This window comes from Hirsutella rhossiliensis (assembly GCF_020360975.1).
Source record: "Hirsutella rhossiliensis strain HR02 chromosome Unknown scaffold00019, whole genome shotgun sequence".
Classification (NCBI taxonomy): domain Eukaryota; kingdom Fungi; phylum Ascomycota; class Sordariomycetes; order Hypocreales; family Ophiocordycipitaceae; genus Hirsutella; species Hirsutella rhossiliensis.
In genome coordinates this window covers 358,423-386,070 of record NW_025408685.1, presented here as the reverse complement: position 1 = coordinate 386,070, position 27,648 = coordinate 358,423, and the positions used below count along the sequence as shown (strand labels likewise).

At 51.1% G+C, this 27,648-nt stretch overlaps 5 protein-coding genes across 5 annotated transcripts; 2 read left to right on the top strand and 3 right to left on the bottom strand.

Moving 5' to 3' along the window:
- Positions 1-250: 250 nt before the first annotated feature.
- Positions 251-1,256, top strand: HRG_11190 (polyprotein; the record flags this gene model as incomplete). Its single annotated transcript, XM_044869660.1, has 4 exons — positions 251-355; positions 407-545; positions 643-903; positions 1,048-1,256. The coding sequence occupies 4 exons, from the start codon at positions 251-253 to the stop codon at positions 1,254-1,256; spliced, it is 714 nt and encodes a 237-aa protein (XP_044715213.1).
- Positions 1,257-3,862: 2,606 nt separating this feature from the next.
- HRG_11189 (DDE superfamily endonuclease domain-containing protein) lies at positions 3,863-4,609 on the bottom strand (the record flags this gene model as incomplete). Its single annotated transcript, XM_044869659.1, has 2 exons — positions 3,863-3,958; positions 4,052-4,609. The coding sequence occupies 2 exons, from the start codon at positions 4,607-4,609 to the stop codon at positions 3,863-3,865; spliced, it is 654 nt and encodes a 217-aa protein (XP_044715212.1).
- Positions 4,610-12,656: 8,047 nt separating this feature from the next.
- HRG_11188 (uncharacterized protein) lies at positions 12,657-13,623 on the bottom strand (the record flags this gene model as incomplete). Its single annotated transcript, XM_044869658.1, has 2 exons — positions 12,657-12,860; positions 12,916-13,623. The coding sequence occupies 2 exons, from the start codon at positions 13,621-13,623 to the stop codon at positions 12,657-12,659; spliced, it is 912 nt and encodes a 303-aa protein (XP_044715211.1).
- Positions 13,624-13,719: 96 nt separating this feature from the next.
- Positions 13,720-14,382, bottom strand: HRG_11187 (uncharacterized protein; the record flags this gene model as incomplete). The annotated part of the gene is made up of 1 exon (XM_044869657.1): positions 13,720-14,382. The coding sequence occupies one exon, from the start codon at positions 14,380-14,382 to the stop codon at positions 13,720-13,722; it is 663 nt and encodes a 220-aa protein (XP_044715210.1).
- Positions 14,383-20,374: 5,992 nt separating this feature from the next.
- HRG_11186 (uncharacterized protein) lies at positions 20,375-20,866 on the top strand (the record flags this gene model as incomplete). Its single annotated transcript, XM_044869656.1, has 1 exon — positions 20,375-20,866. One exon carries the CDS (start codon positions 20,375-20,377, stop codon positions 20,864-20,866), a length of 492 nt encoding a protein of 163 aa, XP_044715209.1.
- Between the last annotated feature and the right edge of the window lie 6,782 nt (positions 20,867-27,648).

Below are 27,648 nucleotides of genomic sequence, written 5' to 3'. Positions count from 1 at the left end.
GCGTGGCCTTGGCCTTAGCACCGTTTCTCTGCACACGGGATATGTTCATCATGATCAGAGACATCACGATGGCATACACACAATCCCAGACCAAGCTGGCCCGTGTCATCCTTGCAGCCCTTCCTCAAGAACTCAAAAGAAGATATCCAGAGGAACAATCCTGCGAATCGTGAAGCCGCTATATGGCATCGCAGAGGCAGGAGCCCACTGGTTCAACACATATCACGACCATCACTGCCGCAAGCTTAATATGGAAACCTCTTCGTTTGACCCGTGCCTTCTGATCACGGCAAACAACATCGCCGACAAGGACCTGTTTGGCATCGCGGCCTTGCAAACGGATGACACATTCATTGTTGGCACAGATGCATTTCTCAAGATCGAGGAGAAAGAACTCTGCTTTAAGGCCAAGCCAAAAGAGATTCTCCAAGAAGGTTCCATCTGCGACTTTAACGGCAGCCGCCTGACCATACAAAATGGCTGTGTCATCGTCAGGCAGAAGGGCCAAGCCCAAAACCTCGAGGAGATCAATCTTCAGGCATCAAGTAGGCATCAGGATTATGCTGCTCAACGCGCCCGGGGCATATATCGCTTCGATTTGCCAACCCGAAGCAACATACGATTGTTCCGTTGCGGCACAAGCCCAAGAGCCCGTTAATACCGACTTCAAGGCTTTGAACAAGCGGATTGAATGGCAGATCAACAATCCCGACCGTGGCCTATGTTACATACCCATCGATCTCGAGAGCGCGAAGATCTTTGTGTTCACCGATGGATCATTCGCCAACAATAAGGATTTAAGCTCTCAAATCGGCTTTGTGATTATCATCGCCAATGAGACCGCGCAATCAACCGATTCATTTTCCATCCGCGGAAACATTCTTCATTGGAGCTCAACTAAATGCAAGCGCGTTACTCGAAGCGTTCTTGCATCAGAGATCTATGGATTGACATCGGGCTTCGATCTCGCATTTGTGATCAAGCAAACGGTCAATACGATCGCACAACGCCTTGATCTGAAGCAAATCCCGCTCGTCATTTGCACAGATTCATATAGCCTCTATGAGTGCCTCGTCAAACTTGGCACCACAACAGAGAAGCGACTCATGATAGATATCATGGCGCTGAGGCAGGCATATGAATCAAGGGATATTGCGGAAATCCGTTGGGTCAACGGCGCAGATAACCCTGCCGATGCTATGACGAAGGCATCACAAACAGCGCCCTCACGCAGTTTATTAGCGACAATCAGCTAAACGTGAGGTGGAAGGATTCGTTCATCGCAATAACACAACAATTCTCGACGAGATTTAATCGGTTTTTTCGTCTTCTTCTGCTTTACCGTCGTTCTTTTATTCCATTCACATTAACGAGGAGATCCTCGTGTCCATATTCCAACGTGGGACCGATGGAATCAGCTAGCGCATCCGGCGCTCGAAATGCGGCCCATGATGGCGTGTGGCAGAACACACCCAGTGTGGGGGAGGGAGAGCTACAGTCAGAGCACACTATCCAACATAGTGATGCATCGTGGTAGGAGTTTGTTGGTGTTCTTGTTCGTGTTTTCCTATCTCATCTTAATTCGCTGTGTTTGGTGTGTTTTTGGTGGATTGATTAGTGCGCGATCATCGATTTAGAAAGAGGTTCCAGTGTTGGATCCACCTGTGCACTAGGCACCGATCGCGCACGTATAACTAATCGACCGCGCTAGTCACGTGCGAGTAAGAGGTGAGACACAGGGAGGAAGGTCTTTGCACACAGTTTGTATGGGACACGTTTCCCTAGTTACACAAGATATAACCAATTGAACCAGTTCGAATAACCTCACTGCAGTGAAGAGCCTGTCCACAACAAATCAAGATACGCAGCAAGCGACCGTCAACTCTCTCCAGGCATCTTCACTATCAACAACGAGTACTACCATTTCAAGCGTGCCTGGCACAATCCCCGGCATTCCGGGCAAGGTGTGGCAGTCAGCGAAAGACCGCAATTTCACCAATGACCAACAAACTATCATTGATAGCTGGCTGCAGAAGAATCCTAACTTCCGGTACGAGCTCCTGACCGACCAGTCCGCCGAGAATTACGTTATAGCGCGTTATAACGAGTCACGCCCCGATATCGTCGCCTTATACCTGGCACTGCCCATTGCCATTCTCAGAGCAGACTTGCTGCGCTATCTGATCTTGCTGTCTGAGGGGGAATTTGGGTGATATCGATGTTACCTGTGAGGTAGGCGTCGGTCACTGGCTGCCTGCTGAGATGTATCACACCGCACCGAACATCAGCTTGATAGTTGGCCTCGAGTTCGATATCCCATCCGACGAGGCTCGCCCTGTTTACTCGCAACTAACGAATTGGGTATTTGCTGCTCGACCAGGCTCGTCGCACCTATTGTATGTCGTCAATTCCGTCGTCAAAGAGCTATATAATATCGCTACAGAGAACGGCGTCCCACCGAGCGGTATCACTCTCGACATGATTTCCGATGTCGTCGACATTACCGGTCCAAAAATGATGACACTCGGTATTGTGCAGAGTCTGGGGGAAAAGCTGAGTCGAATGGTGGACGACCGGGATATTGCTGGTATAAAGAAGCCGCGCTTTGTGGGCGACGTGCTAGTCATGCCAGGCGCTGCGTTTGCTGCGTTACAGAACGGATTTCCCCAGGATCAAGTGGAGCCACTTGTGAGCCATCATTATGCCGGCTCGTGGAAAGGTCCGGCGGATGAAGCAAGGGAGAAGCGCAAAAAAGAACAAAGGAGAAGAGCGGAAGAAGGTGGAATAGTAGAAAGCCGAGACGAGAAGTAAAGAAGGGTCTTAAAGCTTTTTAGAGGCAAGGTCAAGTAGCCGGAAATGCCGCGCCCGTAAAATAAGATACCTGGGTTGCCGCCGAATACGCCGTCACAGGAGTAAGCAAAGCTGTAAATTACTGTGCTACGAAGATGCAACAAAGCATTGATGTAAGGCGCGCGCTGTCAGGTCTGTGGCGGCAAAGGTGGGGGTAAACTTCCGTATGGCAAAGTAGCGGGTAAACCATGTTGGCCAATCAGAAGCGTTTTGTACGGTACGAATAATTCTACGGCGTACAGTATACATCGGCTCTGGCCAATCACAACGCTGCCTCCGGGTGAACTCTGGGTAAATCTGACCAATGATGGTTCTGCAAATAATGAGTAGGCCAATCAAAACGCTGGGTAAGGAAAAAGTGGTCTGCACTTTTTCCTCAGTAAAGAAGCACAGCTGAATCTGCGCACTGCGTGTACTTCGTCACTACGTAGCTCAAATTTACAGCTTTGCTTAACGAGAAGTCCTTACTCGTCCCACAGACCCACGTAAAGTGGGTCCTCACCACCTGTCTGTGTCAACCACCTGGCTGTGTCACTTCACCGCTTCAAGCCTCTATCTTGACCTCAACAACGCCACATTATGAAGAATAAAGAGCTTACGCTTGAAAGGCGCGTAGCCGAGGCTATTAAAGCCATTGAGGCAAATCCCAATATGTCCTTCGCGCTGCGGCTAAGGAATTTGGGGTTCCACGCGAACGACTCCGCTTGCGATTTCACGGCATCCAACCTCGCAGCGGCCATAAAGCAACGCATACGAGGCTATCGCCAGCTCAAGAGGACTCAATCGATCTGTATATCGATCGTCTTGAGCGTATAGGACTTGCGGTGCGGAAGGACTTACCATGCCCCACCCCCCTTTCGGTAACACCCACCTTTCGGTAGCGCAATTGAAAAATTCTCCACCAAAAGTCTACCATTTGAACTACATGAAATATGATCAGAACTTAACATTATAAACACAAAAAAATATCATTCCGTAGAGAAATGGACGCTCTTATATGTACCGGCGCTTTTTACCATTCGCCCGGATCTGGTGGTGACTGGAAGGGCTTCGGTGCCACCTTGACTTCGATCACTGAAGCTGTCTCCACCTCTGAGACCTCCTCCTCCTCTGTGTCAGAATTCAGCACAACGGCTATCTCTTGGCTTTTAATTTGGGAATGGCTTCCTCAGCCACCAAAGCTTCACTGAGAGTCATGAACCGTCTGTTCGGGTTCGGAATTGCTCTCCTCTTCTTGCCTCTGCAGCCGGGCCACTTCTTCCTCTAGCTTCGCGATTCTGTTGCTGTGCTCGGCAAGCGTCTGTTCTTGGGCTTCAAAGCCTCTAGCTATCACGGCGTATCGTCTCCGGGTGCCAGGAGTCTTGTTCTTTCCGAAATCGCGAATCTGGCGGCTGTTTCTTGGCGTATCATCAGAACCCAAAAATGGCGCGGACTTTGGAGACGTCTCTACAATGTCTGCGTGAATTTCTGGATGCCGCAATGCCTTGGATCGTGAGATCGGCCAATTCCCAGTGACCCTCCAGCCGGACAATATATTCTTTGCCGTCATTCCAACCTCGCGCGCTTTAGCATATGCCCGTATAAAATTGACCTTATGAACAGGCGCAGAATCGGTCAAACAGGTCAATTTCTGAAGTTCTTTCCGGTAAGCTGCCTTGGAGGCATTGAATACACCGTTATCTAACGGCTGGAGGCCATGAGAGCAGTGGGCAGGAAGGTAACAGCAATAAACGTTGTTCAAAAGCATGTGGCCATCCATGCATGCTGGTCCCGGTTAACAGTAATTCCTACAGAGGTGGATAAAGAAACGCACCGTTGCATGACTTCCATGTCCATCTAATATGATCAGTCTAGCATCTGAGGCATCGGCTGGTCGCGTCTGGGGCAAATAGACCTCTCAAGCCACTCAATAGCGATATGGTTGTCCGTCCATCCGTTGTGCGACGTTATGTAATGCCAGTCGGCTATTTTGCCGAATTCCGTCAAGAACCACTGTTTCTGAAGTTCTTTGCCCTTAAAGATAATGCCAGGGTAAGGACACGGCCGTCCGCGGTGATAGCTTCAATAAATGAGGTCCAGTTGCGGGACTGTGGCCCTTTCAGAAGGGCCTTCCGTTTTGGGTCTGCACTCCCAACCACAAGACTATCCAAACCTGGCAAAAGGAGTCTGGTTAGTAAAAGTAATGAAAGACAAGCCAAATACTCACCAAAGCCAGACATAATACCGCCTTCGTCAACATTCACGGTATTTTCTGGTTTAATCCATCCATACTCCTTTTCCTGATATCGAAGAACCAGTGAACCGCCCGAGGCGTAAAAGCATTAAATCGGTTAGCTTCCTGACGTCTCCCACGCTTGTTCTTGATGTCCGGATGGCGATTGATGAATTTAGAGACCCAGTTGCGCCCCACTGTCCGCTCGTTGTTCAGTTGCTTCATAAGAGCCTCCACACATGCGCGGATCTGACTGTGGGAGGAGCATAGCCGAGAGACTCTTGGCGGAGGATCCAAGAAACCAAGCGAGCTTCCTGAGACTTACTCAAGAGTTGACGAGGCTGGATCTGATCAGCCAGGGCTACCTGGCCTTTGAGTCTGTCGGAAATAGACTGCTGAGGTATGTCATACTTTTGGGCGGCGCGGTACTGCGACAAGCCGTTTTTTGTGACATCAATTATCGCATTAGCCATAATATCCTCCGTATAAATACTCCGAGGCCGCTTTAAGGTCATTTTGGTCATGTGGTGGAGGAATAACGAGAAGAATCATCGTCAGGAGCAATGCTCCTAATAGTGTGGCCAGTGCGTTTGGACCCCTCAAACTGCTCATTCAGTGCGTGTGACTTGGCCGCACTACACTACCAGTGTGCCTGAGATGTTCAAACTGAACTATTAGTCTGTTCGTCACGGCCAAACTGAACTACAGTGCAAACTGTGGTCTACACTATTAGTGTGAACATATAGTCTGACATTTGGCATTGCACCCGTCGCACCTGCAAGGTTGCCTTCAAGTTTTCCAGCGCCCTCACCGAATTGCCTGCCTTACCTGCAGCTTTCCTCGCCCCTTTCCTGAATCAGAGGCTCAGACCCGGTACCGGTGGCTTCCGGATCGATATAGCGACACTGGAATCCATAATTAGACAATCTTCATCTGACGAAACAGAAATCTTACCTCGGATGGGAGTATCAGAGCGCTCCGGTCCCAGGATCGTAGGCATTCCAAGAGATTTAAAGTTTCAATGTTCATAGATCCTCGCTGGTCGGTTACCGAAAGTTTGGCTTTGGAGAAGAGCCGCTCTGTCTCAGTAGACATAGGCGCAATCGATAGAAGGTCAATGGCCATCAAAGATAAGTTAGGAACCGTCGCCGCTGCGCTGACTCTAACCACCATTTCAACGGATCCGATACCATCACCACAGGCTCGCGGCAATACACTTCGTACTCGTCGTCATCCATGTTGAAAATCGTAGCCTTTGCTCTTTCATCCACATTTTGTACCCATTTGGTCGTCTTGCACTTGGCTCTTGTGCGGAAGCTGGTCGAAGAACAGGGCAGGGAGTGGTAGATTTGTATGCCTCCTCCAGAGCTCCCTACCCGAGCTTTAGCTCTCTCAATCCATTCATTCTTGTCGTCCCAAGTCTTCTCCATATATGTCCACTTGAGGAAGGATTTAATACCGTCGCTGCTGAATAGACTGGCGAATCTTCCGTCAATTCGTAGTAGTCGGCTAATTTGGCCCATGTCGTCTCCATCATTGTAGCCAAGTGGGGGATGGTAGTGGCCTCCTTGGCCGCTTCAATGTGGTGCAAGAGATAGTCCATGGTTGGCAGAACGTCAGAGATGGAATTGCCGGTGCCTTCGTTGGCCATTGTAGCGTCGTGAAAAGGTTCGAGAAATTTGTGAATTTCAGCCAGAGTAACCCAGTCAGAGGAAGTCAGAGCATCGTCTTGCAGGGCAGGCTCTTGAGCACAAAATATGGTGATGCCTTGACGGACTTTTGTTCTAAGGGCCCACTCAACCATGCTATGCCACGAATTCCAACGAGTGTCATTGTCGCGCCGTAGCCGTAGACCGTCAGTGAGACCAGTGAATGTCTGAAGTCGCTGGGGAGTCCAGGTGATGTAGACCACGATATTATGCAATTTGCCTATCGCCCTCGCTTTCTCCATTGCTTAACTTCGTCGTCGGACGGTCCGTGGTAGGAATCTGCTGTGGGTGGTCGCTTTCCTATGAGGAACTCCATCACGGCCAGGTTAATGATGTGGCCGAAACAGCGAAGTCGGTGAGGAAGAGGATCGTAGAAAACTTCGAACTCGTGCTCCAAGTCGTCGGAGACTTTGTCGATCATGGTATTCATGTTGGTGGCATTATCCATCATAAAGTATCCAACTTTTGTCGCTATTCCATATTCTCGTATGAACTCCATGATGGCTTCTGCCATGTTCTCGCCGCTGTGCTGTCCTTCCAATTCTTTTATCCTCACCACCAGGGACTGCAGACCATGATCTTCGGTAACGAATTGAACTGTAAACCCTATTACGCCCAAACAATTCGGCGATGTCCAATTGTCTGGAACAATGTGGATTGACGAGAGAGCATTCTGCAGAGCTCGCTTTACAAACTCCTTTTTGTTGTCGTAGCCCCATTGTAAGTCATTTTAACCGTGTCGCCGGACCTCGGGAGGAGATCATCGGCGGCCGGACGGATATACCGGATAAAGTCGCGAAAGGCCGGCTGCTCAACATGAGCAAATGAGAGGCTGCAGGCTACTGTATAACGGCAGTACAGTTCGCGGAGAGTCGCTTGGTCTAGGGCATCTACCTCTGCGGTCGCCTTGCGTTTCTTGGTGGAGACCAAAGTTCCATTGGCCAGGAATGCGGTGATGTCTCCGAGGCGACTTTGCGTCACTTCCCGCCTGGTCTCCTGCCGCCCAGAAATAATGATATTGTGCTCCTTTCGCAAATGATTGACGATGGCGGACGACCCACCACAGTAATTGTATTTCTTCGCTCTTTTCTTGTCGAAGCAGGGCTGGCAATGCCACCATTTCGTTCCATTGGAATCAACCCAAGCTGCCGGAATACTCCTACCTTCTTCTCTTCGACAATACTGCCAAATAGGAGACGTCTTTCGGCGGTAGACGCTAAGGACAGGCGAAGAGGATGGTGCCGGTGACGGGAAGCCGCTGTCCCACTAATAAGGTCAGAATCATCTATATAGGTGCCAGCCTCAGAGTGATCCACGATGGAGGACATGATCCTCTAGGGAATGCACTAGACCATAAGAGTGGCGATCATGGGAATCTGGCGGAGAGCAGGATTGGTGGGATAAACCGGATTGTTTGTGGCAGCTCCGGTCAGATCATTCTGTGGTGGACAACTTCCTCTTTTGACCACCCTAGGAAGTCCTAGTGATTTGGTTTGGACCACAGAATCCAATTAATTTGAGTTTGCCGGCCAATGATCGGTCATATCCTTTTAGCGTCGGCGCACAACGAAACTTTACATCGTCGCGAATTGTTCCGTACGTGCTCGCTTCGCGCTCGTCTCGCGCTCATCTCGTGCCAGCCAAGCGACACGCCCCAGTGTTCCTAACGTCGGCATCCAATTTGCGTACGCAACGGCGGTGGAGATCCTCAGTTGAGCCTCGACGAGAAGAGCATCAGAAGGCTTGCGGTGCATCGACCTATGAAGCTAATGATTGGTGTAGCTGGGGCCGTAGAAGTGTGGCCGAGGCTCAATCTGCGCTTTGGACTGTAACCCGACTGACAAACTTGAACAAATTGGCAGGGCAACATCCGGTATAATGGGTTTTCTCGACCAGAAACGATAACTTAGCAACATGTTTTGATAGCATAATAAAGTCAATAACAGGCGGAAGCTCTTAGCAAAGCTTGTGTTTAGACGCTTACCAGTATGCTTAATTACAACGGAAAGAAGCGAATGTATTGGCATCTCAACTGCTTCGCATAAATATTGACGAGCCAGCCTGCCTCCTACCCTAGAGATGACAGATAGGTTAGAGGCTACCTGGCACCCCAACTCCCCTGTAAAAATTCTTCACCCCGCGGAGCTGTTAGTGGCTCGTTAGCCGGGACAGGATCTTCAGGCCACCCGACCGCGCTTTTGCTGCGGGGTCCATCGTGACCTAACAGCACAGAGGAAGACCTTAGGAGAGTTCATATTCCTCTGCGAAGCCGGTCTCGACAACATGTCCACTGGACCTCATGGCTCTCTTCGGAACCAAGGAGCTATGGGTATTGGAAGGCCCGCCCTTCTAAACAACGGTGGCCGGTTGCGGAGGTTTTCTCCTGAGGGCAAGCTGCAAAGCCAGCCTCTGATCCTCCAAGAGTTTTTCCTGCCGCCGCTCCCAGTCATTTCCACGGCTTGGTTACTGGAGCGTGGACTGCGGCAGCAGTTTTGGCTGCGAGCGAGAGAATTCTGACCGGACAAAACCAAGGGTTGACCAATTCTTTGTGGCTGCGACCACCCGACACTTTGCCTTGACATCCCGCTGACGGGTACGAGGCTTGACACGAGCGCCATCGAGCCGATGAAATGCTGGATAGGGACAGAAGGGGTTGTTCACGGTAGCGAACTACGAGCGCTGGGTGCATTTAGATGGACAGTGGTTTTTCGAGGAACTCATTCGGGACACTTCTCTGTAACTAGCTCAGCACGTCCTGTGCCCCGTCTCGGAGACCTGAGCGGCCTGAGCCGCTGGACGCAAAATACACAACAACAACAACAACAACAGCTACCTGGCACCCCGCCTTTATACGGTGACATAACGGGTATATCATAACTCCCCGACCGGGGTTCCGCCACTTGGATAATACGCACTTCGTCTTACAGGTTATACATGTTTTTCGTTGGAAATCAATCCGAAACCCTATTTCAAGGTAGTAAAATCCGGGTTGCTGGTAATCATGGGGCGCACTAATAGTGCAACTATTAGTCTGGACCCTTGCACTGAACTACCCGTTCAGTTTGGGCAAGCTACACTGAACCACCAGTGTGGTGTGAGAAACGCACACTACACTAATAGTGCGGCACTAATAGTGTAAACCACAGTGTGCACTAATAGTCCTCTTAATGGTCCACACTATTAGGAGCGCTGGTTTCACTCACGATAATGCTCTACGTCTCTCGCCGTGTCTCGTATCTCGACCTCACTCTTCTTCCTGTCTCCTATCTACTGTCGCCAACTCTCTCTCTCTCTTCTGTAGCCAACTCTTCTCCGGTTCTCTTGTCGCCAAATTTCGTTCCGAAAGGCTTCTTTGCGCGAGCCGCGGCTGGCGAGCCTTCCTCTCGTCCCAATATATGAGGATTTGGTGCAGACAGGGGTCATAAGTTTCTTGGGCTCTGATTGGTCCCAAATTTGTATGTACGGTCGCAAAACGATCAGCAACTGGATGACGGCTCCTAAAAAGTGGGTCCCGGTTTGTTTACTTGGAATGTCGCGTGACTTGGAATGTCGCGTGACATGGAAACTTCACTGACCCAACTCGTCTTGATATCTTGCTTCAAGCCTTCGGCTGAATAATGAGTTCTAGGTCTACTCAAGGGCTCCAAGTTGACTTGGCTTCGATCGTCTGTGCCCGCTGTGGCGAGAAGAAACCGGCAGGTGACTTCGTGAGCAAACGGAAAACTGGCGGGAACACCAAGAACTGCCTGGACTGTCGGAGTCGGTGCAGTTCTCATGTCAGCTCTGTCTTCCCGCTCCGTATGACATTCAATACTAACGAAGTGAAGTGTTCAAGATCCCGAGGGGCGATTCTGACGTTGAGGGACCTCGCCGCCCGTCCTTCCTCGCCTGGGAGAGCTAGCGTGAAAAGAGTCGAGGCAGATGCTGACCTGTCGCCTCCCAGCGAGAGATCGGGAACCCAGCCTAGTTCGCCGGAGAAGCTACGACGACTTCATGCAGCTATGACGTTATTCAAAAAGTCAATTAGCCAGCCGCACATAGAGCTGGGAACGCCAATTCCACCAACCCAACAAAGCTCGCGGTTCTTCCGGGCGCTGGCCCCGTCACCTGCTGAGCAGCCAGCGACCGATCCAGTCGCCTCCCATTTTGATCCATCGACTGCCCGAGGCAACGCAACCAGAATGAATTATTCTTACCTGGCTGCTAGATTTCACAAAGGCGGGAAGGTATCGCAAGATGATCTCTACCGCAGGGGCTAGGGTTAAGCTGGCCGCTATCCAGCGCGACCATCGATCACGACGTCGTGCAGGGAGACTGTGTCCCTGACTCCTTCCATATCTCAACTCGGCGTCTCGGAAGGTTCGGGTGTCCTGGATAAGATGTCCCTTGTGTTTTCGTTGCAGCAGTGTGTTCGGGCTAACAGGGAAGTAGATGCGAGTCGAGATCGGCCGCAGCCGAATGGGGATCAGGTAGCCAAGGAAGGGGGCAATAGAGACCAGTTTTCCGAACCCGATATGGACGCCGAGGACTATTTCAACCTGCTGCTTTCCCCCGCTCGACCGCGTCGCTACCGTGAACAATTAGGGGCTGATTGTAACTCCGATGCCGAGAACGAAGACGAGAACAGCGATAACGATTCAGTGTATGAAAGCCCTGTTCGTAGTCGCTTGCAGCAGCCGTCTGCGCGGCCAAGACGCGGCCGCCGTGGTCCTGCCCTGGCACAGGAGGGCGGCCGAGACAACCGGGAAGGCGAATCCAGAGACAACCTCGACGGCAATATCGACTGTCGCGGCCGCCACGGCGTATTCGAAGTCCAGTGATAATTCCACCGGAAGAAATGGCGGTCTTCCGTGCACAAGATCCGGCGTGGACTGGCGACCTGGATGCTTGGGCCTTGACGGACTGCGATAGGGCCACCCTCCGTGAGTTCTGGACCAAGCTCAACAATGACCAGATGGAATACTGCAGCCGATGCCGCGAGTGTTGGTTTCAGATGGAAATAGATTATGACGGCATTTGTTCGCGTTGCTATCGAAAGGATGAGAAACGTGGCCCCGACGAGCCTTACTTCTTCTCTGCGGAAAACCAGCTCGACTTTGGCCCCGTACCGACCCGATTGCCCGAGCTCACACCTACCGAAGAGGCATTGATTGCTCGTGTCCATGTCCACGTGAACATTATGCTTGTGCGGGGGCAGCAGTACAAGTATCGAGGGCACGTCGTTCACTTTAGTGCAAGGCGTGGCGCAGTATTTTACATTCCCACACTGGCAACTTTTTCTTTTTGTGGTTGGAGCTGCTGTAGTGACCGGGGTAAGAAGATGTAACGACCGTGAGGGAAGGAGGGCTTCTTGACCAGGGCTCCGTTAAGGTCTTAATGAAGTAGCTTTGTTAAGATCTTGACGAATTCTTCCCACACTGGCAATTTTTCTTCTTTTGTGGTTGCTGTGATATTGTCGAAATAGATACCAAGACGGTCCAGATCAGCCAAAGAAAGCAAGAAAGGGGTAGGGGTCTGAAGGATGTGGAACGTTATCCTTCCGACGGGTGTTTTGAGGGCGATTGAGCCGATTGCGTGAATGGCTTCGCCGTTGCCGAATTTGATGGTAGCCTGGCCGGATGTCGAGCTGTCTAGGGCTACATTTGGGTCTTCTCGCTGTAAAGCAATGTACTGGGAATGACCAGCTGTAGAGACTTTTGGCTGCACCTGTGTCAATCATGATGCCTTAGAATTTGTCCTTAGAATAGCGGTCTTCAATGACAAATTGTGAGGCAGGAACACTGTTCACTGTTCTTGGTGATCGTTGGTGCTATTATCAGGTTCTTCTCATATGTCGTCGGTAGTGAGTTCATCAAGCTCATGACCTTCGTAGTCTATAAGATAGGCTATGAAGTTTGGAGGTTGTATGCCTGTGAATTGACAACGTGCGACATATTGGTCCTTGGCCTCTTGTCGTTCTTCTGCAGAGTGTTTGGTTGACCAGCAACCTTCTTGTCCACAAACAAAGCACTTTTTGGTCCAATTGCGATTGGTGTGGCTAGGGGTGTAGTTGCTATGGCTTGAGGGCCTGTAGCTTTCACGGTTGTAGCCTTGTCCATATCCGCGATTGGGTCATTGTCCTGAGTATCCGTATCTTCCTCGTACGCGGTTGTTATGGTATCGGCGATCGAGGTAGTACTGATTGTTCGGATTCGTTGGTCCAAATGATCCGTCAGGGCTTTGCAAGTACTGAGGGTTTGTCTGTCGGGCAAGGTGGGTCTCAACGGAAGATCGTAGATCTGCAAAGAGGGTCTCGATCTTTGCTGCAGGTTTGAAGAGGGCGTGTTCAAGTTCGGGTACACCACGGCATGCGATGATAAGCGTAGTACGCAGTGGAATGTTTCCTGCGTAGTCAGGGCCAAGGGCTCTCTGACAGAGTTGTAGCTTATCGAAGAGTAGTTGAAGGACTTCATGGAGGGATTTGGAAGCATCTTGGGCACGAATCGAGTTGAAAGTGGTTGTGGTCCAATCTGTATAGTAATGGACGTGGTTAACTTCCGTGTCAAAGTGTTGTTTGATGCTGTCGTATGCCTTCCTAAACGTGGTAGTCCATTCGATCTTGTCAATGTAGAACGTTTGTGCTCTTCCGGCGAGGATTCGGGGGAAAAGGGCGTGAAATTGTGACGGTTTCACTTGGATGTTGTAGCAGATACTCATAAAGATTCGGATCTTGTCATCGAGGAGGTCGTACGGCTCTCCTGTGTAGTTCTTGTCCTTGTCCCAGAGTTTCATGAATTTCTGCTGTGTGTCGCCATCGACGGTGGCGTTCGGGATATCATCCGGTGGGAGTTTTGTGTATGCCTCGAGGGACATAGGCTCGGATAATAGTTCGGGTTGGGGGTGGACGGGTTGGACGAGTTCGGGTGCTTAAAGCGGTGTGTTGTCGGATGAACTGTAAGAGAGGTTGGGTCAAGGGCATCTTGGGTCGGAGCGGAAGTCGGGAGGTGATGTTGTTATCGGTAGTGCCTCAGTGATGGGTTCCTGGGCAGGTGGCTTCGTTAAGGTCTTAATGGGCTGTTGTTCGTTAAGATCGTAACGAGATGTTGCTACCGGCGGCGATTGGGGTCCTCGGGGAGAAGTTAGAGCCTTTGATCCTGCTGCTCGTAACTTATGAGCGGTTGTCCCAATGTCAAAATCGGTCTCCATGTACTCTCGTTCTGGCCATGCAGGTCGGTCCTCCGCAGTTTGCAACATGATGAATTGGGGTGCAAAAGGGCCATTTTTCCGTCCTGTATAGATGCCACGTCTCCTTAGAAGTAATCTAAGGGCTCTCTTGTAGTCCATATGTACCCGGTTCCATATGTCTTGGTTCCAGCCTTCGAAGTGTTGTTGAAAATGGTCAAGGATGTCGTCTCCTTCTAGGCGTTCGAATTGGGCATTGGACATGAACCTAGCGGCGTACGTCGTAACTGCGATCTCATCTTCCTCGTCAGGTTTGATGTCTTGTCCCCAAAGGGTAACATCAACTTTATCGTATACGGATGTCTGGATAGCTAGTCCTTGCATCCGTTCGCTCAATTGTTCGAGCTGGGCGCTCTCGTTCGGAGTCGTAGCTCGGTCGGTCGGGGTCATCGTTGATCAAGTGAATGAGACGATGGAGTCGTATCTGGCTGTCGAAATACGTCTTTGTCGGGTCTAGTAACAACTGTTGATCGATGCCTTGCAGCCGATAATAGAAGTCGCTAGGCGATGTGGTCGCACTACTAATCGATGCCTTGCAGCCGATTAATAGCTTGGTAGGTTCTCCCAGATGCCTTGCAGTCTGAGATAGCCACTTAGCACAAATAACCTTCCTTAACCGATGCCTTGCAGCCGATCTTGAAGGTTAGCGATTTGTCTCTTCTGTCCTAGCTGTCTGTGATTGTCACTGCAATCACTGATCAGTGTTGGCAGGGCTCGAGCATGAGACAAACTGGGAACGTCGTTCAACCGGTGTGTCGTATTATGCTATGAGGATTGTCTATCGAAAAGGGGGAGGAGGCCACGATGCTAGTTATGTGGCCTCAGCCGTCCTCAGCAGCACACGTGACTGTGTACGTAAGCTAGCTAGATGAGTACAATAGACTAATACATTCCCACATAAAGGGACTTTTTCGTAGGTAGATTCTCAGATGATCTGATAGTCGGTGATGTGCATGTGTTGATTGCTCTCCCCCCGGTTGCCTCCTTTCCCGTCCAAACAGCCCCTTTTATATCCCTCCAAGTTTCTCCCAAGTTGATATCCCATTTTCAGGTATAATATACATTCTATCAGGAAGAGGGCACTCCTTGCCTCTCACTGAAGGCCGCGTAAGCCATCTACGTCAGCACATTCAGCTCGATCTCCCCGATCAATAGCTTTGCAAGCTATTAGGTCGATAGTTCAATTTCTTGAGGTCCCCGAGCCAGTAAAAGATATACCGGACTCCTTGGAGGATCCCGTTCGAATAGGAGATCCTCCGGACCCCTCAGTGGTCTAGGAAGAAGAAATAACAGTCTGCAGACTTCCCTTCTTACCTGGTTTCAAGCTGTATTACCTAGAGAGACCTAGAGACCTCAACTCGTTCGGACCTTCTTCTCGACAATTATAGCAAGATCGGTGAAGAGTCAGTCGTGGTTCGTCACTTTCCCAGTACACAGTCTCCCATGTCGGGAGTGGCGCAAGCAGATAGCCGTGCAGTGAACGCGCCTCAGATGCCGCCCACCATGGATGTAAGGCGCACACAACTAAACAGAGAGTGAAGAACGGGGGTCAATCATTCAATTCATTGATCTCTGAAGATCCCATAAATCCCGAGAATAGGCACCCTTCTTATATGATAGCATCCTCCGTTTCCTGACGGCCTACTCCGAGACATCTCAGAGGTATTCCTTCTCCTAGCGCGTGACAGCATGATTGTAGATACTGTACTGATTGTTCGGTGACTGCTTGACTGATAGCCAGACTCGCAGCCTTCGGCTGATTGTACGCCTTGCACCACAGCCCTAAAGTGCAAGGTGTGGCGCAGTATTTTATCCCAGCTATTCGTGCCCGCCCTGTGGGTATGGCGACGCCAGTCTGCCATGTCTGCCTAACTGCCCGCCTATAATGCTTGTCTGCGGACCAGCACAATGCTCACGGCCGAGGAAGTCATACTCTACCCGTGCTTCTCTATCCTTGATTCTGCCATTCGCCACGCCCAGCCCGCGCTCATGTCTGATAGTCGTTGTCACGACGACGCCAGACGGCGTCTTGTTATCCAGGTCGGCGGCAGCGCCACGGGTGGCAGAGGATCTCCCCGTGTCAAAGATGGAGTCTCGTTCTGTCGATGACTGTGTCGGCTGCAAGTTACACGGCGTCTCGGCGTCGCAGGGCACCATGACTCCATGTCCGTTTGACGAGCCTGACATAGTCCCAGCGTTGTCCTCGTTTGTGACCCACTGGATGATTATGGCCGAGAAGAGGACTGGGTGACAATGTCAGATCCATGACAGTTGAAGAGGAAAGAGTTCAGTGAGAGAGGGAAACCAACTATCGCCATTGCAACACATCAGACACACCCACCCCGGCTCCCCGTTTAGGGCCATGAGGACCGTGAGGTTACTAAGGTCGTATCACTCAGCTGTCCCCAATGATGCTTTGTCGGTTACCCACACTATGCTGCTAATCAAGGTAGCCGAAGCGCCGAAAAAGGTACGGAAAGCCACCCTCCGCAGACGCGCATTAGCTAGGCTGCGCGACATTGCCTTGAATGAATGGAGCCCTGCAGGAACATGGAATGTCAAACTTGATGCTCGTATATTCCGGAATGCCTCTGGGGGTTACTCTTACTTCTCAGGGGGATGATGAACATGGACGTCAGATAAACGTTGACAACCGTGTCAAAGGAAATAAGGGGGATCATCGCCAGACCCTTCATGCCGATGATACAGATTCCGTGTTCTATCTTGGCGATGCGACTGCAGATTGGTCACAAACCTGGCCAAGGAACTGGAGCCAGCGACGGGAGAATGGCCAACCAACAAGATAAAGTTGAGCAGAGCAACGACGACGTAAACGCCCAGCATGCCAAAAGAGTTGAAAATGTATAGCTTGGATTGCATCCTCGGTTTTCGAGTGCCGCGAATAACGTGCTAGCATCGAGACTCGTCAGCTAGCCGGTCCAATAATCGATACATGAGATGGTGCACTTACCGCCTTTTCAACCAAGAAGAGATATATCAACTAGACGCCACTCTTTTGCTTTAGTTTATGCGACGTGGTGGAGCCGGTTGACACGCAGAGAGGCTTACAATCTAGACGTTTGTCGGCGTGGTTAGAGAAGGACCCAAGAGAGCCGGCAACAAGACAAAACATACCTTAGTGGTGACATAACACACCAGGCACAGCAGAATGGCGCCTTGGCAGGTTGACAAGCTGGAGTTGACGCCAACAGAGTGCTGCAAAATTGCCGTGGCGATGACAAACATATATGAATCGATATATATGGCGAAGACGACTACCCTTGTTGCCAGCCGCCCGAGCAGTCGTCAGCTAGCCATGCGTAAAAGATATTGGGGTATTAAAACGTACGCCACACCACAAGCGGGAGACGACTCCAGGCTTTAATGGCGAGAGTTCTTTGCACTATAATGAAACCCCAGTCAGTTCCACTGGCTTCGGTGTTGGGGGGCGTTGGGCGATGATTCAAGAATAAAGGTCCAAGGAAACATACTAAGGAACAGCGTTAAGACGGTGGTGGAGGCCAAGGATAGCAGTACGCTAAAGATCTGACCGACGAGCGGCGCCCCCTTTGCCTCCATGGTTGGCGACCCTGACTTGGCCGTGGCCTCGCTTGAATGTTGTTTGGGGGGTTTGTCAGATGGATGGATTGATGGACTGCGAGGCGAGGGTGTAAAAAAAGCAGCAGTGTAGGGGTAGTCTTTGACATTAATAAATGACGAATGGAGGGGAGCGAAAACGGGGGGAGAGTGTAATTTTGTACCAAGTACGTGCTGCCATGACTGCTGCATCTGCATCGTCAAGAAACCAGGCAAAGAGACCAAGTCGCCATGAGACGCATGCACGCACCTACCCTCTATCATATCCCCTTGCTTCCAAGCCGGCCAACCAAGAGCCGGAATGCCAGTTTCCCGGAGTTATTTACGAGGGCCCTCGATCCAAAGATAAATAAATAAAATCGATAGTGTACAATTTGGCCTCGGCAGGTGGCTAGGAACCGGATAATACGGAGTAGAGAAGCGCGAGTCCAAGATTGACAAAGGATCCACCAATGAAGCACATTCAGCCCTGCAGCTTTCGGCAGTCGGTCACAACGTGGCACATCACCCCAGCATAGGCAGGCCAAATTTAGGTATACCTGGTGTCCTTTCACGGTCGAGACCGTCTGCGAAAAGACTTTCTTTTGCATGTTCCCCTACCAAGCACACACGTACCACAGAAGTCCCGCCCACGTACTGTCGATATATGTCATGTTGACGGCTTGGGATTCTCAATAACTACCGTTCTGGAGCTGCAATTCCCATTGAGACGACATAGAGCATGGGCAGGAGATATGCGGTCGTGCATAGAGCACTTCTCATGTCCAACGGCTACCCGATAGTTGTTGTGCTAACTATCGCCGGGGTCCTTGCACGGCGGACATAAAAACATTACATAATACATGCGCGTGCCTGACTCCACTTTTTTGGGATTCGTTTTGGCGTGAGGGGCGGGCACGAGTACTCCTTTTAGAGGTGAATATGCTTTTTATCCACCATGACATCTTCACACCCCGCTCGCATGCTTTTAATATGATACCAATACCCTGAAAATTCGGTTGTCTTAAGCCACTTCCATAGTTTCCAGCCAAATATTAGGGGGACATGAGGTTGCTTTTTCGGTTTAGACTTGTCGCGAAGCAGATTTGATGTTCAATTGTTCGAACATGTCATCTGAACAACACGTGGCTTGATTTTTCGTGACCAGACTAAGTCACTGGGCATGTGCGCACTGACGTCCTTGTGCTGCTCCTGCCGAATCGAGTTAGCCGGCTTGTATATTCGCACTTCAACTCATGCGGGCACAGGAATTCAGCATGAGTTTGCTATTTTTCGTCATAGATCGCGCCCCCTATAAGCCTCTCTTGTGTCCTCCAGCACACAATGCCTTTGTTCAACTTCTTGTCGTCTCTTCTAACTGTAGGTTTCCCCTCGGATTTGCGTCTTTGGACGCTGGTCCTCTTTCTCTTTCCCTGCCGCGGGGCTGCGTTTGATTCAAGGCCTCATCTCTTAGTAGCTACGTGGAGCCTGAAGGGTGTACTACCTATCTCACACGGCGGGCTTATTGGTGCCGCAGAATCGACGGTCGTCTCATGTAGGGCATGGCGTGGAGGCGGATGCGGGCGCAGAAGGGCCAGCCCTGCGGGGCTAGCTTTTTCTTGGTCGGATTACCCGTTGGCGGGGCCCAGCTTGCCCCCCTAGTTGGCACCCGAAGGGCCCCGCCAACGGGTACTAGGGGGGACTAAAATTCGTCCCCCATCCCCCTCCTCTGGGAGGGGGGGGCGGGCGACCGAGGAAAAGATAAGCGACCGGGAAAAGTCGATACCTAGCCGACAAGCCAAAATTGCAGTGACGCCAAAGTACCTCAATTCCTCCTTTAGTTGCACATTCCCCTGATTTTCAAACATGCACTCCGACTTAAACCCCATTTGGAAGAGAGCCCCACCAAAATTTGGCGCGGCGCGTTCCCAACGCCGTGGCCGCCGCGGCTTGCCGCCGGCGCCCGAGGCCACCTCTCACACACGTTCGTTCGTTTTGAAGCCATCGTTTTGAAGCTATCACCAACTATTCAGCACACCACACCAACGCCGCCACCGCCGCCGCCGCCTACCGCACAACCGTCACGATGAATTCGACCGATCGCAACATGAATACAAACAGACGATGCCCTCACTTCCACAGGCGCCGCCGGGCTCACAGGGGTACTACGTAATGCCACCGCCTACAACACATGTGCCTGTATACACACAGGCGCCGCCGGCGGCATCGTACGTCTACCCGATGCCACCTACGCCCTCACAGTGGCAGCAGGGGCCGCCCCCCTCGGCACAGGGACATCACGATAGCTGCCTGTGGGCACAGCCGCCGGTACAGTCGCAAGGGACGGCAAGGGAGCCTGCCCGACAGCCAGGGGATCAGAGGGACACGGCGCCATACAATTTTGGTAGGCAGGCCGGGCATACGTTCGTCCCTTACGTGCCTCGTCCTCCGCCGCGTCAGACGGATCCTCCGGCACCGTCACAGTCATAGTCACGGCGTTGATTGATCTCACGGGCGGTAGTCAAAGGTGTGCACATTGTATATATATCGGAAAATAGGTCGGGCCGGGCGTATTGATATATTTGAACGACTCCAAGGAACGCAGCTTCCAGCGTTGGTGATAATTAAATGCTGATTGAATGCGACCAGGCGGCAGCCGCGGCGGCCACGGCGTTGGGAACGCGCCGCGCCAAATTTTGGTGGGGCTCTCTTCCAAATGGGGTTTAAGGGATTTCCCGGTGATCTGCCGGATCTGGCGATTCGCCGGATTTTGGTATCATTGCATGAACAGCCCGCCTCGAAAACAATGCCGCGGAAGAGCAAGAACAGCACCAAGCGCAACTCGAACCAATTCGAGTTGCTCGATGACGAGGAAGACGGTACGAACGACAATGTGGCCTGTAGCATCGTGGCCAATTCGACAAGCGCGGCCGACGCGACAAGGACCAGCGCCCGCGGTCGCCCTCTGAAACCGACGCTGCAATTCGACCCTGAACCGCGCCCATCACGAAAGAAATCCGCCGTCCCGAAAGCGAAACCGACGAATGCCGACCCCAATGCCAACGAGGATTCATTGGCGCGAATCGAAGCTCTCCTGAAACGCGTCGAGGAGCGGGCCGAAAGGGCGGAGAAACGCGTCGAGTCTCTGGAAGAGTTCATTCGAAACGAGCTCTTCCCACGCGTCGCTAGCCCTCCGGAGTCCGCCACTCCAAGTGCGCCTCATCAGCAACAGCAACAGCACCTGCCACTTTCGCCACCACCTCTCCGGTCCCAGGGCCACTGCCTGGCATTGGCTTGACGTGAGTCGGGTCCTAGACAGCGACATAAAGGAAGGCAACGCCGGGACTATTCGTCGGCGCGCGAACGCTGCCCTCGAGAAGTTGGTGTGACCTGTCTGGGCGTCAATTCTAAGGAAAAGGGCGTTTTCGGCTTCTCTTTCGAGAGACGGACGTCGATAAAGTACGGCAGAACGACACCTGGATAAAGACACACTTCGACAAGGGAACGCTATATGGGGAACAGTGGTACCCTCTACGGGTTGATAGAGCCCATCGTGGGGTTGCGACGGATGATATCGGATGCGCCGTGTTTGAGCGGATGAACGGGGTGAAAGTGCACAAGATGCGATGGCTCGGGACAGCGTCTGTCGACAAGGAATACCGCTCTCTGGTGGTACACCTGGATAAGAAAGAGGAGGTGGACAGGTTGCTTGCACAACGAACGGTTGAGATGGCGAATGGCGAGTGTGCATACACGCGACCATTTGTTCAGGGACTTCAACCAGCGAGATGCTACCGTTGCCACCTCTACGGACACTTGCATTATCGCTGCAAGGCGCCAGCTCCGATCTGTGGACAGTGCGCCCAACCGGGCCATTCTGCGTCGACTTGCACCTCGGACGTTTTTAAGTGTGCAGCGTGCGGTGGAAAAGGAGCACACAAGGCTACAGATCCTGGGTGCCCGGTATATCGCCGGGAACTCGCCAAGTTACGACCGTCACCCTACTAACATACATCCTCTGTCTTAACCTTTCTTTTCAGCACAAACCCTCTACCTATACCTGTGGTTGCCCCACAGCTGGTAGGTTAGCTACACCGGACGGCTAAAGGCAGGTGGACTCTTCGTCAAATGCGGCGGAGGAGAGTGGTCTGTACCTCATCAGACAGGCTCCAGAATTGGAAAGGGACAGGTCAAGTGAGCAAGAGACGGATTGAAGGATGTAAGAGAAATTCAGGGATTAGATCGGGACGAATTCCTTGGGCTCGGAACCGAGTATTGGACAGCTCTAGATTAGGCTTAGCGAGTCTGACGCAGTGCCTCTGACTATCGTCAATGGCGGAATATATTAATAATAAAAAGTATCATTGCATCGCCTCCATGGCGTAGTGGTGACACGTCTGGAGCCTCTGCGTCGCAGAGGGGTCGGTTCGAAGCCGGCTGGAGGCACCCCCTGGTGAAACAGGGCACACCCGGGTTCCCGCCCGTCAACAGGGAACAGCGTCATGAGAAGACACAATCGGCGTACCAACCACCATCAATGACTAACACAACCACGCTTCAACTTCGACACATCGCGCTTCAGTTGCTGGGAATAGGATGCTGAACACTTGGAGAAATTGACCTTCAAGCAGGTCTGTCATGGAGCGAACAGTGGAATGGTTGGCGCAGCGTAAGATGATCTGTGGGGCTTGGGGAGTCAAGGAACAAACGTGTTGAACTGTACTCTAGACAGTGTAAAGGCCTTATAGGGACCTCCCTCCGGGCGAAATAAATCCTACCTACCTACCTATCATTGCATCCGTGGGGCTTAAGGTGTTATGCATTAATGTATTGAAATGTCAGTAGCTTTTACGTCTAGGCCCTATAGGAGAAATCCTCCGGGTGAAATACACATACATACGTATCATTGCATTCCAGCAAAGAACTGAGAATAACTCCACGAATACTATTTGAATTGTTCTAAAATCCCATTCGAGCAATTAATAATGCTAATAGATGCCACTCAATTTATTTTGTAGTCATTCAGCCACCCTTGTCCTCTTCTGTTACGCCCCGATCGCGCAAGTCCCCGAAATGCACCCACCATGTCAAGATCGGAACGCTCATTCACTGTGCTGCCTAACAGGCAGCAAGCAGTTCGTAATGCCATATTAGTGATGGATTCGAACCTTCTAGGTGACGTCGTCATCTATGCTGCCTGGGTGGCAACATCGCCACTCAGCCCAAAATCACAAGTATAAGAAGCCAACTTTTCACCATCACTTAGATAGAGAATTAAGAGTCTTTCGTTGCCCGATTCACAGGGGATCTCCTTCCCGATCGTTGCTCAGTCATCCATACTGTCCGTGCCTCTTGTTGTGTGACACACCATCTCCCGCTCACTCTCAACAGCGAAAGAGGGCCTTTTCGGACAAGCTATACGGTTTGAACTGATCTTTGCCTTGTCATTTGTGTCGTATTCTAGTGGGTTTGGTGCCTGCGATGCTACCGTCCGCTCGTGTATGAGTTGAAGCGTGACGATTTTTGCGGCGTGAACATCCTGATTCCTCTCGCGACCCTCAGAAGCCACCCGCCGCTCATTCTGCATTTCGAGTGGCATTTTCATATTTAAAAGCTTGGACTCTTATCTAGAATGCCGATTTATCTCCTTATTTTACGTTCTGGCTTCCGTTATCTGTCGTTTTCTCCCCTTTCCCGCCTCTCTTTGCTTCCTCTTCTTTAGAGAGAGAGATTTTGCTCCGCCGCCTTCCGCTATCGCTGAAACTTTTCAGCCTTCTTCTTCAAAGCCTTCTATTTCTTTTGCGGTCCTGTCACAATCATTTTGAGGCGAGCTTGAGCCACTTTTGCAGAGCTAAACACCCATCTGCACTAGGATTTGCACAGCTGATGCATTTTGCATATGGATGAGATGAAGTGGGATCGATGTCTCTCCAACTAAGCTATGACTGCCTCATCCTTATGTAGGAGGCAGCCAGGTCGGACTATCTAGGTGATCCGGCCGGTTTACAAGGCAGCCACATACCGATGCCTGTTCACACGGCTGCCTGTTTCACACGGCTGCCTGTTTCACACGGCTGCCTGTTCACACGGCTGCCTGTTCACATGGCTGTGCGTGCGGCAGCCGGTGTCCTTGATGCTTGGTGCCGTGCCCAACGCTCCAGTGTGCGTAGGGACACGCAAAAACGCATCAACAGCCTAAGAGATCATCTTTTGGAGCCTTACCACCCTGTATGCGCAGCTGCTTGTGGCTATCTGTCCTGTGCAGACTTTGGCTCTCATATCAAAGCAGTTCAAACTCAGATTGAGGGCTTTCGAGAGTGCTGCTCAGCTTTCGGCTGTTGCGGCCAGCATCGATAGACGATTTGTCGACTAATTCCTTAAACGCGTTCCAAAATGCAGTCTAGAGCTCGCGTTTCAATAAGCCAATAAAGCGTAGTGTTTTTGCTGTATGCTGGATAAGCTGGTGTGTATTCGCCGTTGAGAGAGGCTGAATAGCGATACATCAAGGGCTGCAGCCGATGCATGGAATGAGGGGGAAACACCGCAACGATCATCCGGTGCCGATCATACCACTCCATAATGTCCCTATTCACACGGTTAAGTGGTTATTGATAGTTAGAAGGCGATAAGTACGACCGTTTCGAGCTTTCGCCTTGGTAAACAGGTCGGACGTACCGATGAGCTGCTCTTTTCCAAGATTGTGATTCGTCCACCTCATTCCTGGCGTGGTAAAAGTACTTATTGATGATCTGGGTCAGTATTTTGCGAACCAAAAGTCCAGGATTTGTCCTAGCTTGCCTTGGTGGATGAGGAATGGGGGCAGCGATGTCATCTCTTGGCTGACGCACGCCTGGAACGTAATCGAGGATTGATTGCCATTTTGCTATGCCCCGAGCAATTTGCCTTGCTTTTTGATACTGAGAGGAAATTCTCTCTTTGTTCGAATGATCATATCGAAGAGAAATCCCTTTTCATCTATGTTATACGTGTTTTAGGGTAGGTGGTCGAATTTCTCGATTTTCGTGCGGATCTCCCTGACAGCGCTCCTAATAGTGTGGACCATTAAGAGGACTATTAGTGCACACTGTGGTTTACACTATTAGTGCCGCACTATTAGTGTAGTGTGCGTTTCTCACACCACACTGGTGGTTCAGTGTAGCTTGCCCAAACTGAACGGGTAGTTCAGTGCAAGGGTCCAGACTAATAGTTGCACTATTAGTGCGCCCCATGATTACCAGCAACCCGGATTTTACTACCTTGAAATAGGGTTTCGGATTGATTTCCAACGAAAAACATGTATAACCTGTAAGACGAAGTGCGTATTATCCAAGTGGCGGAACCCCGGTCGGGGAGTTATGATATACCCGTTATGTCACCGTATAAAGGCGGGGTGCCAGGTAGCCTCTAACCTATCTGTCATCTCTAGGGTAGGAGGCAGGCTGGCTCGTCAATATTTATGCGAAGCAGTTGAGATGCCAATACATTCGCTTCTTTCCGTTGTAATTAAGCATACTGGTAAGCGTCTAAACACAAGCTTTGCTAAGAGCTTCCGCCTGTTATTGACTTTATTATGCTATCAAAACATGTTGCTAAGTTATCGTTTCTGGTCGAGAAAACCCATTATACCGGATGTTGCCCTGCCAATTTGTTCAAGTTTGTCAGTCGGGTTACAGTCCAAAGCGCAGATTGAGCCTCGGCCACACTTCTACGGCCCCAGCTACACCAATCATTAGCTTCATAGGTCGATGCACCGCAAGCCTTCTGATGCTCTTCTCGTCGAGGCTCAACTGAGGATCTCCACCGCCGTTGCGTACGCAAATTGGATGCCGACGTTAGGAACACTGGGGCGTGTCGCTTGGCTGGCACGAGATGAGCGCGAGACGAGCGCGAAGCGAGCACGTACGGAACAATTCGCGACGATGTAAAGTTTCGTTGTGCGCCGACGCTAAAGGGATATGACCGATCATTGGCCGGCAAACTCAAATTAATTGGATTCTGTGGTCCAAACCAAATCACTAGGACTTCCTAGGGTGGTCAAAAGAGGAAGTTGTCCACCACAGAATGATCTGACCGGAGCTGCCACAAACAATCCGGTTTATCCCACCAATCCTGCTCTCCGCCAGATTCCCATGATCGCCACTCTTATGGTCTAGTGCATTCCCTAGAGGATCATGTCCTCCATCGTGGATCACCCGAGGCTGGCACCTATATAGATGATTCTGACCTTATTAGTGGGACAGCGGCTTCCCGTCACCGGCACCATCCTCTTCGCCTGTCCTTAGCGTCTACCGCCGAAAGACGTCTCCTATTTGGCAGTATTGTCGAAGAGAAGAAGGTAGGAGTATTCCGGCAGCTTGGGTTGATTCCAATGGAACGAAATGGTGGCATTGCCAGCCCTGCTTCGACAAGAAAAGAGCGAAGAAATACAATTACTGTGGTGGGTCGTCCGCCATCGTCAATCATTTGCGAAAGGAGCACAATATCATTATTTCTGGGCGGCAGGAGACCAGGCGGGAAGTGACGCAAAGTCGCCTCGGAGACATCACCGCATTCCTGGCCAATGGAACTTTGGTCTCCACCAAGAAACGCAAGGCGACCGCAGAGGTAGATGCCCTAGACCAAGCGACTCTCCGCGAACTGTACTGCCGTTATACAGTAGCCTGCAGCCTCTCATTTGCTCATGTTGAGCAGCCGGCCTTTCGCGACTTTATCCGGTATATCCGTCCGGCCGCCGATGATCCTCCCGAGGTCCGGCGACACGGTTAAAAATGACTTACAATGGGGCTACGACAACAAAAAGGAGTTTGTAAAGCGAGCTCTGCAGAATGCTCTCTCGTCAATCCACATTGTTCCAGACAATTGGACATCGCCGAATTGTTTGGGCGTAATAGGGTTTACAGTTCAATTCGTTACCGAAGATCATGGTCTGCAGTCCCTGGTGGTGAGGATAAAAGAATTGGAAGGACAGCACAGCGGCGAGAACATGGCAGAAGCCATCATGGAGTTCATACGAGAATATGGAATAGCGACAAAGTTGGATACTTTATGATGGATAATGCCACCAACATGAATACCATGATCGACAAAGTCTCCGACGACTTGGAGCACGAGTTCGAAGTTTTCTACGATCCTCTTCCTCACCGACTTCGCTGTTTCGGCCACATCATTAACCTGGCCGTGATGGAGTTCCTCATAGGAAAGCGACCACCCACAGCAGATTCCTACCACGGACCGTCCGACGACGAAGTTAAGCAATGGAGAAAGCGAGGGGCGATAGGCAAATTGCATAATATCGTGGTCTACATCACCTGGACTCCCAGCGACTTCAGACATTCACTGGTCTCACTGACGGTCTACGGCTACGGCGCGACAATGACACTCGTTGGAATTCGTGGCATAGCATGGTTGAGTGGGCCCTTAGAACAAAAGTCCGTCAAGGCATCACCATATTTTGTGCTCAAGAGCCTGCCCTGCAAGACGATGCTCTGACTTCCTCTGACTGGGTTACTCTGGCTGAAATTCACAAATTTCTCGAACCTTTTCACGACGCTACAATGGCCAACGAAGGCACCGGCAATTCCATCTCTGACGTTCTGCCAACCATGGACTATCTCTTGCACCACATTGAAGCGGCCAAGGAGGCCACTACCATCCCCCACTTGGCTACAATGATGGAGACGACATGGGCCAAATTAGCCGACTACTACGAATTGACGGAAGATTCGCCAGTCTATTCAGCAGCGACGGTATTAAATCCTTCCCTCAAGTGGACATATATGGAGAAGACTTGGGACGACAAGAATGAATGGATTGAGAGAGCTAAAGCTCGGGTAGGGGAGCTCTGGAGGGAGGCATACAAATCTACCACTCCCTGCCCTGTTCTTCGACCAGCTTCCGCACAAGAGCCAAGTGCAAGACTATCACGGGGCAGACCTAGGATGCCAGGGAAGATCTATGTTGTGCTGTGAGGAGGGCAAACTACGGAGGTGGAACAGAGTCTAGACTAAGTACAGGGATGCACGTGACGGAACCCAGGTTGGTGCCGTGACAGTACCCCCTTCCCAAACGGCTGTTCGTCCT